The sequence below is a fragment of the Musa acuminata genome, chromosome BXJ1-2 (assembly GCF_036884655.1).
Source record: "Musa acuminata AAA Group cultivar baxijiao chromosome BXJ1-2, Cavendish_Baxijiao_AAA, whole genome shotgun sequence".
Classification (NCBI taxonomy): domain Eukaryota; kingdom Viridiplantae; phylum Streptophyta; class Magnoliopsida; order Zingiberales; family Musaceae; genus Musa; species Musa acuminata.
This window is the reverse complement of record NC_088328.1, coordinates 20,311,146-20,322,838: the sequence shown is the minus strand read 5'-3', so window position 1 is coordinate 20,322,838 and position 11,693 is coordinate 20,311,146. Positions and strand designations below refer to the sequence as shown.

At 40.1% G+C, this 11,693-nt stretch overlaps 1 protein-coding gene across 1 annotated transcript; it reads left to right on the top strand.

Moving 5' to 3' along the window:
• Positions 1–8,406: 8,406 nt before the first annotated feature.
• Positions 8,407–10,477, top strand: LOC103971022 (cytochrome P450 78A6-like). The gene is made up of 2 exons (XM_009384951.3): positions 8,407–9,566; positions 9,695–10,477. The coding sequence occupies exons 1-2, from the start codon at positions 8,568–8,570 to the stop codon at positions 10,319–10,321; spliced, it is 1,626 nt and encodes a 541-aa protein (XP_009383226.1). The 5' UTR covers positions 8,407–8,567; the 3' UTR covers positions 10,322–10,477.
• The last annotated feature ends 1,216 nt before the right edge of the window (positions 10,478–11,693 follow it).

The window sequence follows — 11,693 nt, the reverse complement described above, 5'->3', positions numbered from 1 at the left end:
TGGTTATCCTAACTGGTGTTGATTTCAGTTGTTGGGATGCCCACGTGTCATTTTTATTATCACGTATATTATTATTATTATTATTATTATTATTATTATTATTATTATTATTATATATATATATATATTATTCAAGATTTAAATCATAAATTTTGGGTATCAAAATAAATACCCAATCAGTGGGCCGATGTCAACGGATTAATTCTGGGCCAATTCGAGGCCCACAATTCCATGTGAAATAAGCCTCTTTTGACCCCCAAACCCCTTTATTTATCGGGCTCATGATCATTATTAGTTTTTAATAAATCATGATGTTTTTGCCACGCTTATAATGATGATATCTTATATAAATATTTATATATAATTTTAGCTTGCATTATTGATCAAAATACTATACTTAAATTAATGATATTACTCCGCTAGAATCTTTATACACATCAATCCTACTGTTATACTACCTTCTCCCACGTATCTAAAGACTCGAGAGAGAAAGAGTCCTACCTCATTCGAGACTCTTGGGACTAATGAACACAACACAACATTAAATAGAGAGGCATTGTGTTCATTAAACATAACACCGAGAGCACATGTCGTAGAGAATTAATTCCACAGGCTTCGACAAAAAATCAGCTAACATCCCCTCTCATCTGTTAGCTTCGGCCAGCAAAAGAAAAATATTCGCTTATTTTCTTAATAGCTATATCTCCAAGAAACTAAGCATGGATTTCATTTTGAAGACTGAACTATCAGCAACTAAGGATGCTTCTGCCAGGCAAGACTCATATAGAACAAACTTCGATTTGCATATTTACAGGTCTGTAAGGGGTGTAATACTCGAGCAGATTCAGACAGTCCCATTGACTTTAACCCATCTGACATGTCATCATCTGGCAAGATCTCCGTACACATCAAATCCCAAGATCTTTTGTCTATCAGTACACTCTTTTTGCAGGAAGCACCTTCAATCTCTTGTGCTCTAATTTCAACTCAACCCCACGCTCCTCTCACATCTTTGACGTCTGGTGTTCCCTTCTAGACCCATTGCAATCTCCTAGTGATATCCCTTTCATTGTTGGCACCCACTGGAATCTCCTATTGATATCCCTTTGGCGTTGGATCAGTGATATCCCTTTCATTGTCAACTAATGAAGACCAAAAAAAAAAAAACAAAAACAGTGTTTGAAAATATCTTCATCCTTGTATGATAAAGGATAGTGCATCTAATTTTTTTTTTTTTTATTTTTAATCAAATTTTATTCTGTTAAGTCAGTATTTCAACTTTCAATTTGGATACTAATTTATTTTTATTTATTTGAATATTTGATCTGGATACTAATCTAGAGTCAATCGAGGTCTCTTTTTCAAATATATTAAAGTTTAATCTCAAATGAAACAATACTAGTTTGACTTGAAAATATTGAATCCTATAAAATTATATCGAAGGTATTTTCGATAAATATCTCTCTCTTAGTTTTCGGATTCAAAAGATTCAATCAATATTTTGAATAATATTGGGAAAAATATATTTATAGAGCTCTTTTACAATAAGATCCCTAGATCGTTATTCTCATGATTAATTATAGGAGCCGTTGCTAAAGGATCGATCATATACTCATCATATATCTCGATCATCTAGTATCGAGATGTCGATTATATGATATATAAGTATTGATCATATGATATTGATTTATTGATCTTATAATTATTCCCTTATCATACCTTAAATCTAATTAAAAATATTCATAAATATCAAAAGATTTAATAATAGAATAATATCAAAGAGTAGGTTGTCTACCCATTTATTCCTGTTCCCGTTTTAACCTAGCTAAGTAGCTAGATCGATGAATCTGACTCGATAAATCTTATTAACACTCAACATAATTTAAGTGAGTCATCAAATAGGCTCGAAAAGACTTCATCCGTTATCATTTGTCCTCTGTCCTCTCTCATCTAGATGATAAAATAAATAGATTGTGAAGCTAGAAAGATTTTATATTTGATGTGTTGATAGCATACATCTCAAAAAGAGTTCATGCACACCACAAGATCTTTGAGCTCATAGGAGCACAAGGATCCTGGCACGTAGGTAAATTAAAATAGGAGTTCGGATACACATATCAAGGCCTATCCAATAGCATTTCCACTACGGTCGCTCTCATATGGCCACACCAATATGGCCTGTCCAATAGACAAACGGTCTGATTGGTCGTTTTTGTGTGGGAGAATCCGTGAGATTATAGAAGATATTGGAAGGGAACAAAGCGCTGTTGTTGATGAAAACATTCAGATTTGAAAAGGATTGCAGTCATAAGATCCTAAGATCTTCTTAACAAGACAAGTCTTGTGTTCTCTCCCTCTCTCTCTCTCTCTATCCTTTTCATGAAGATAGAAAACTAAAGAGATCTTGAAGAAAATCTATAGATATGTTGTGTCTTCAGGTGTCCGAATGTTGGCAAATCTCATATTATCTCGGCATCTACTTTTGCGTGAAATAAATAGATTTTAAAGGGAGTAGTTAGATATGTTGTGTCTTTTGGGTGTCCAAATGGGCTCCGTTTTCCACATGATCCAAAAAACTGAAATGAAATGTTTCCTCATATGCACCCTTCTCTTTTGAAATCACATGTAAAGTACCGAAGCCCCCAAATCACAAAATCTTTTACTACCTTGCGATTAGGTACCGAAAGACTGAACTCAAGTATGTATCAATAATCCTGTCTCATCGATGTGGCCATATGTAGAACATAAGAGGTTATCTAACTAAAGCAAATAAATTCTTGGATGACTCCATTATGAGTTCTCCTTCCCACTACCTTATCTTGATCTCTTATGTGTCATATGTCTCCTTGGCTGAAGTCTTCTCAGATATAGTTAGCCTAAGTGGTTAATTCTTGCTGGGATCTATCAAGAACATTATAGAAAACTGAATGACTTCACTCTTGACTTAGGGGAGCAAAATTATTCTCAGGTCCAGTTTGAGAAAGCTCGAGTTCCTACTTGATGATCGAGTCAACCTGTTGTTTTGGTACACAAACTAAGCATAAAATATGATATATTATCTATTGTCAATCTATTTAACCAAGGTTGGATAGAAAATAGCCACAGAATATAACATAACGATGGAGTTCTGTTACTTAAGGTCATTCGCTTCTAATAACACTGGAAATATATGCACTAAAATAGGAGTCTAATTATGAGTGTTCCTTGTGATTTTGAATGTGTGTGTGTGCGTGTGAGTGAGAGAGAGAGAGAGAGAGAGAGAGAGAAGCTGAATGAAATAACTTAGTAGAACTGAGTTTTCCGTCTTTACAACTTAAGATTGCCCATGAGGAGAGTAAGATCAACTTCATTGTACATAATCTATGACATGTAGAGTTTAAAATAGATACAAAAACAAAATATTGTAGTAACATAAATTACATCATGATTCAACAATGAAGTGATGAACATATCTAAGTACCAAAGTTAATTTATAGTAATCATATTTGGATTGACATAAAAAACTAACAAGACCCGACCTGATGGGATAATAAGCATATTAATTTTGTTGAGCTTGAATTATTGATCCAAAATATTTAGGTTGAAGTTGACGGTAGCGTAATCATCAAACCCTTATAAACTAATCTTGATACCTACTCTTTTAATTTAGTGATTCTTGAAAAATATTTCGAGCCTATTTAATTATATTAAAATTTAATCATGGTAATATGAACCTGACAAACATTATTATGATATGTTAACATTATTGGTTCTTAGAAGAATTGATTAAATTATCATTAGATAGAGATTGAATTTATTATTGGTTTAATACCTGGTATTGGATTCACAATGAAGACTCCTAATATAATGACATTAATTGAACTGGAAGAAATAATGAAACAACTATAATAATTGTTTGCTAATTTTTTTTTAGATTCAATTGTTCTTATTTTAATACCTTAAACCTATTTGTGAATAAAAATTGATACAAAATATTTTGTGTAAACATATTTGTGAAAAAAAAATGATACAAAATGTTGTGTGTGCGCGCGCGCATGTGTGTGCATCCGCGTGCATGCGTCCGCACGTGTGCACGCGTATGTGCCTGTACGTGCGTGCGTGTGTTCGTGTATGCGCGCGCATGCATGCGTGCGTATGTGCGTGCATGTGTGTAGACCCCAATGTTGAGATTTCTATTGAAATTTATTTTGATGTCAAATTGTCATATTGTGAGTTATGATTGAATTTCAGATCCTAATATAGCAAGAGGTAGTTTTACTTTGAAAATGTAGATATTAATAGCATGATTATGAATGCAAGATATCTATCTATGTACCTATACTTGCAATGAATTAAGATTTGAGGTGAAGACGATGATTTAAATTATCGAAAGATTATGAACATCATCACTGAAATGTTATTGTTGATACATTTAGTTGAAAGAGTTGAAATGACTTTAACAGTTATGATCATCATTAAATTATGTGTCTTGTAAGAATTGAGGAAGTTAAGCATAAGATCATATTGGTGTGAATTAGAGATTCATGTGGTTAATCTTAACATTTGGATTACTTTGATTGAAAGAAAGAGAAAATTTCAGAATATATTTATTTGTATGTCTTATTTGTCTATCAATTAAATTGGAATATCAAAATCCATTTGAAAAGGAAATATAGTCTTTATGGATTTTTTGACAGGGTTCGAAGAATTTATAAGAATAATGATATTAGACAAAGAAAATCTTTGAGGTTTAACATATAGAAGATTAATTTGATAGATAACACACTCAGCTCAAAGCACACAAAGCATTTACGTTAATATTCGAAGATATGAATTGAAGTATCAGATCATAAATATTTATTTTTAAGATTTTTAAAGCAATATCATGATGACATTTGGAGTAGGTGGCAATTTTAGCTATAGATATATTAAATCGTTTGAGGTAAAAAAAGAAGAAGAAAAGATTATAGTGCTTTTCATTTGTGAATGATGAGGAAATATATTCAAGATTCAAATCATCTAATCGAAATTAGACTAATTCATTTTGAAAAAGATTTGTAACACACATATAAGGCCGAGTTTAAAGGACTAAATTTTTTCTTATGGAAATAATATAATACCAACCAAATTTATTTGAGACTTAGATGTAATTATTACTTTAAAAGAAAGTATATTGAGAAAAAAAAAGTATTATGGTGTTTTGATATGTGTTTTTTCATAACTTCGTCTTCTTTGTTTTTCTCACAGTGGGAAGAAATTCTTCCTGAGGATCTTTAGATTAAAATGAGATTTTTATCTTAGGATAGACAGAAAGGGATCAAAATTATAGGGAGATGTGTTGGAAAAAATCAAAATTATTTACAATTTATCCTATTTTATCTTATCCTATAACCTTTTTTGCTGGGTTATAATGTTCCTTACGTTATTTCTAGGATCTGCTAAAGCTTTATTGCGCATCGCTTTCAAGAGCAATTCCTAGGGGCCACTTTATGGTTTGAGGCTATTAAAGCCTTGTTTTCTATGACAATTGGTGTAGAGATTTTGGAAGAATATTTTGTTATTATTTTCTACTTTTTCTTTTTCTCAATTTTACGTTTCCCTTCTTTGTTTTGTTGGTGTTGGAAGATCTTCCTCCCTTCCCACGTTCATGCACGTAGGTGAATAATTGCGATTATATCTTGGGGTGATATTTCGATCATATTTGCGCAACAAGAGGTTCTTTTAGATCATTTAATTTAATTTTCTTTACATATTTACATATTACATTTGGTTCTTGATCAATTTAAATCTTCTATGTTTTATATTCTTAATTTAAATAAACTCTTTTGATATATTCTTCTTCGATTTCTCCTAACCTCACGTTTCCTTCCTTCCTTTCTCCTTTATCACTTGCCGACAGCAAGCCCCCCTTATTATTATTATTTTGTCTTTTATCTCTCGGTTTTCCTTTAACTCTTCTCAACCTCTTTGCCAAAATACCCACACGCACGCCATTCTCTTCCTCTCTGGCAATGTCCACGTACACACACGTCACCTGTTATCTTCCCCCGTCCCAGAGCACTATCAACCGAGTCGTCCACGTCGGGTCGGAAGTCGTGGGACCCACAGCCAGTCACGAGTGCTCGGCCGACATAAGAGGCGTTGATGCGGAAAATATACCCATATGAATGCAGCGGTTACGATGGACGGGTCGTTTAACACGTCACGGCACGTTACGTCTGGGGTGGGAGGACGTGTGACGAGGGATGGGGAGGGGAACGGCGTGCCGCTGTTGTGGCGTGACGTCGGCATGGCCCGGTCTTTGTCGGGTGGTGTTGGGTTAGTGGCTACCTTAACGGCGGAAAGGAACGATCCGCGTCGCGGTCCCCATTACGAGCATGAAACGATCGACGTGGAGAGGAATAGAGAAAAGTGCAGTTAATGCGGCTGCGCCTCTCCAACGGCAATCCCATCTTTATCCCACGCCGTTAAAGTAGCTGCTTCCGACCCGACGTTTTATGACCACGGCTTGCCGCGGTTCTCAGCAAGCCGTCGTGGTTCGTTCGGTGCGGCAGGGCACCACGGTTCGCTCGGTTGATTGTGCACGGGAAAGAGAAGATAAGAGGTGACGTGTGCCTACGTGGAAGTTGCCAGAGAGAGCAAGAGGAGTGGCGTGCGTGGGAATTTGGGGGAAAAAAAGGCAAAAAAAATAAAAATAAGAAAGAGAAAAGGGAGGGGAAGGGGGATGTGTTTAATCGAAAAGGTCTATTTTTTAATCAAAAAAGTTAATTTAAAATTTAAGAAAATAAAATATAGATTTAAACTGATCAAGAATCAAATATAATATGTAAATAAAATTGAAGTGAATAATATAAAAGAATCTGAAAGCGTGAATCATTATCCTAAGTTTTGGTTTAAATTTATTTGTGATTTTTAGATATGTTTTGATTTGAAACAATAATAACTATATGCTTTAATTTCAGATTAAGATGATTCCAGAGGATTTAGAACTTCAAGAGAATCATAAAAAAAAATTATAGATAAATTCGAAGTCTAGGTTATACAAATTGAAACCCTAGATATAACAATTTATCTAAACACTCATCTTTGATTTGAAATTAGATTTAAAAGCTTAGTTATAGAATTATGATTAGCTAATGGTACTTTTTGCAATTAAAATAATTTCTATCCGTTTATGTTTTGTCATGCAAATGTGTTCGAAGATTATGCTGAAACTTATCTTATGTTTTCTAAAATACATATATAATATGTGTTTTAGGTGCTTACTAAGCTGTGATTGCTCGTATCTCTATCGTTAAAATTTTTCAGATCTCGAGAAAGTAGATTGGTTTTGGTTTCACCTCAAGGAAATAAATTATATTATTATGATTTGAACTCTTGATATTTGTGATGCAATAATACTTTGACGGGATATTTCTGATGAACTTATTTGTATTTGAGGGTTCAACATGTCACTGATGTTATTTGCGATCATTTTGGATATATCTTTTTCGTGTTGTGTAAGTGTATGGATTTGATTTTAAGTTGTAAACAAGTTTAGGCCTTCAAATTCTTATGGTAAACTTACGGAAACTACAGCAAGCGCTATGCATTACGAAAATAATTAGGACTTCGATGATACGAAGCTGGAGGTCGGGATCGAAGAAGCTCCAACTAGGGAGGATGTCGTCTCCCAGGAGGATGTTGGTTTGCAAGCGCCATGCACGTTGCCTGCCAGTGTGCAACTCCAAGGCAGTGGTTGGAGTTGAGATGATGCAGTTCCTTAAACACGTTTCTGGGCTCATGCAAGAAGCAAGAGAAAGAAGGGAAGGATGAACATGCATAAAGTACCAAGTAGGCTTAAGATCAAAGACAAGTGGGGGAAGGGAGCTCAGTTGCAACCATGGTTTTGGAGCTAGAGCTGACTCCAATCTACACCAGAAGTCGAATGTAACCCTACCTCTCAGTAGGCTTCGAAAGTAGCCTTGCATCCTTTTCACAGGTTTATACGTGCCACGTTCTCGTCGCCCTCGCAGATCAATTCCATCGTCAAGCCTGGAGCACCAGCGCTCTTGTGTGTTGGAATTATGTGCCGCTCCTGCTGTTGCTTCGTCATATCCCGATACTGTGCACTAATAGCTGATATTAATTAGACCACGATACGGTACCGATCTCCTGCCAGGTACCGCACGGCGTACGTCGGCCAGGTGGGGGCCACGTCGCGTGGGGGCTCCCGTGCGCGCCGTCTCCGTCCTCGTCGGTCCTCGTCCCGGTCCCCTGTGGCCCCGAGACCGCACCGCCAAGAAATTCCCGCGTGGCTCGCATCTCCACGCGCCCCCGCTGTTGTTGTCCATCTCGTTATCCTTCTTTGTTGTTGCACCCACCGATCTCGTTCTGACCCTTCATGGCGGCGGCGCTTCTGCCACTAACGTAATTACCTCCGGTGAGGAAACCTTTCTTTGGATTTACTCCAGCGATTTGTTTATTATTAGACTTCGGTTTTCTCTGCCTTTACCGGTGCTATATAAGACGCCTGAGACCTTCTCTGATGACACACGGAGCTTCTCTTCTGTAAACGCTGGAGAGTGCTGCTCATATATACATTGCTCATGGGATCCTCCGTAGAAAACGGGTGGCTCGTGTCGCTTTCCCTGGCCGCCAAATGTAGTGAGCTTTCCGCCTACCCCATCCGCCTCCTCTCCCTTGCCATCATTGTTGCAGTTTGCTGGCTTGCGACTACCCTCCTCCACTGGGCCTACCCTGGAGGCCCTGCCTGGGGAAGGTACTGGTGGAGTAGGAGGAAGCCATGGGGCCTCGGCAAAGCCATCCCCGGGCCCCGCGGCCTCCCCCTTGTCGGCAGCATGGGCCTCATGTCCGGGCTCGCCCACCGGAAGCTCGCGGCTGTCGCGGACGCCATCCCCGGAGCCCGACGGCTCATGGCGCTCAGCCTCGGTGACACCCGGGTGGTCGTCACCTGCGATCCGGGCGTGGCCAGGGACATCCTCAACAGCCCCGACTTCGCGGACCGCCCGGTCAAGGAATCGGCCTACGGCCTCATGTTTCACCGTGCCATCGGCTTCGCGCCCTACGGCGCGTACTGGCGAACCCTGCGGAGGATCGCGGCCACCCACCTCTTCTCCCCTAAGCAGGTATCCGCTTTGGGGTGTTACCGTGCTGAGATAGCTGCCCAGATGGTGCGCGCCCTTGACGGCCTCGCAGCCGAGCCCGTCCAGGTCCGAAGGATCCTGAAGCAAGCCTCCCTCAACCACGTCATGCGGTTCGTCTTCGGGAGGAAGTACGAGCTCCAGGGGGGGAGCGAGGAGACGAAGGAGCTAACGAGCATGGTAGAAGAAGGCTACGAGGTCCTAGGGAAGCTCAACTGGTCGGACCATCTGCCAGTGCTCACCGGTATCGACCTGCAACGAGTCCGGTGGTGCTGCTCCGTGCTCGTCCCCCGAGTCAAGCGATTCGTAACCCGCATCATCAAGGAGCACCGGGTCGAGCGCGCGCGCGACTCGGAGGCGGCCCCCCGAGACTTCGTGGACGTTTTGCTGTCCTTGCAGGCCCCAGATAGGCTATCCGATCCCGACATGGTCGCCGTCCTCTGGGTAAAGCTTACCTCATATGATCATTATTACGTATATATATATATATATATATAGTTTAATTAGATGAGTTAACGATGTTGATTACTTTCTTTGGTTTTGTTTAAGATCTGGGAAATAATTACATGCAGGAGATGATATTTCGGGGTACGGACACCGTGGCAGTGCTGATAGAGTGGGTGTTGGCGAGGCTGGTGATGCACAGGGAGGTGCAGGCGAGGTTGCAGGCGGAGCTGGACGCGGCTGTCGGGACGGACCGTTTGGTGACGGGTTCCGAGGCGTTCGCAGCGCCGCCATACGTGCAGGCGGTGATCAAGGAGACGCTGCGGGTGCACCCGCCGGGCCCGCTGCTGTCGTGGGCGCGCATGGCGACGTCGGACGCGCGCGTCGGCGGCGGGGCCCATGTGGTGCCGGCGGGCACCACAGCCATGGTCAACATGTGGGCCATCGCGCGCGACCCTGTCACCTGGCCAGACCCGCTCCGGTTCGAGCCGGCCCGGTTCTTGGGCCCCTCGGCCGAGTTCCCGGTCACGGGTTCGGACCTGCGGCTGGCGCCGTTCGGGGCCGGGCGGCGAAGCTGCCCCGGGAAGGGGCTGGCAATGGCGACGGTCGAGATGTGGGTGGCGGCACTGGCGCACGAGTTCGAGTGGCAGCCGGCATCGGCGGCTGGCGTTGACCTCTCGGAGGTGCTGCGTCTGTCCTGCGAGATGGCGGCGCCACTGACGGTCAGGCTGCGGCGTCGCCGGCTGTCCACCTGATGGAACGTGGTGTTAGCTGTTCAGTTGTAATCTATACGAATAGTTGGATGTGAATAGAGTGGCTTCTAATAGTGGCTTCCTTATAACTTCACGTCGTTTGTAATCTTCTGCCTCTCTTTCTTTTTCTTATAACGAAGGCTTGTGTATGTTTTACTATGACGAGGGTCTTTTCTGGCTGGTGTAAACTTTCCAACCATACTGTGTATGCTTCATGAAAATGAAAAAAAAAAAAAAAAAAAAGCTATTGAAATTTGCAACGAAAGTATCTCATCGCTTGATTGATCAAACTTGTTCTTAAGATAACCTCATCTGAAAACAGTAGTAGTCAAGAAAAAAAGAGATATCAATAATACACCTCATTCTTATCACCCAATGCACAGAACAAAAGGGTTCATGGAACTCAAAGCAGAGAGAGTTCAAGATGAAACAGCCCGGAGGTTGCACACAGCGTTGCCCGGAGGTAAAAGCTTTGCATAGGATGTGACGTGAGACGATATCACATCCCCTTTCCAGAACCTACCACTGACCGTCATGAATAGGATGTTGACGTTGAGCAAATCCACTTGAATCTCATCTGCAGCTTGGAGCCAGTAGCGATGGTCAACCTTACGCCTTCGATACTCGTGCACATCTAAATACATACGGATAATATAGTCATGTTATGGAACCGAGTATGTTGAGAGTGTTGATGTTTCTTTATCTGGGTTTACCATCAAATATCTAATTAGATCTAATCCAATCCAACGGCGTGAGCTGACCAGCTTGTATACCGTCAAGATTCATAATAATCTTTAATATCTCGATAATAATATTTTTAAAAATTATATTAAGATCCCTATACTTATCAAACTGAAACATTTAACTTAATTTTTTCTGATAATCTTTTACTTTTTTTTTCTCTTTTCTTTATAACGAAGGCTTGTGTATTTTTTACTATACTGTATATGTTTCATGAAAATGAAAGAAATAAATGATATAAAAAGCTAGTGAAATTTGCAAGGAAAGTATCTCATCACTTGATATATCAAACTTGTTATTAAGATAACATCATCTGAAAAGAGTAGTAGTAAAGAAAAAAGAGAGATCAATAATACACCTCATTCTTGTCATCCAATGCACAGAATAAAAGGGTTCATGCAAATCAAAGCAGAGAGAGTTCAAGATGAGACAGTGGCTCACAGCAAATTCATTTCAAGTTCGCATAGCTCGGAAGCTATTACTGAACGCAGTAACAAAACAATTTATATCTGCAAATTCCACACGCATATCACACTCCAAACACTGAAAGAAGAACAGAAACATCACAGTGTTTATGGATGGTTTTGTTTTCTTTTCCTATGCTTCGTAGTACTGTGACACGCGAAGAAGTAGG

Coding starts and splice junctions, on each gene's coding strand:
- LOC103971022 (XM_009384951.3), top strand. CDS start 8,568: ATGGGATCCTCCGTAGAAAACGGGTGGCTCGTGTCGCTTTCCCTGGCC. Junction 9,567..9,694: donor ACATGGTCGCCGTCCTCTGG/GTAAAGCTTACC, acceptor AATTACATGCAG/GAGATGATATTTCGGGGTAC.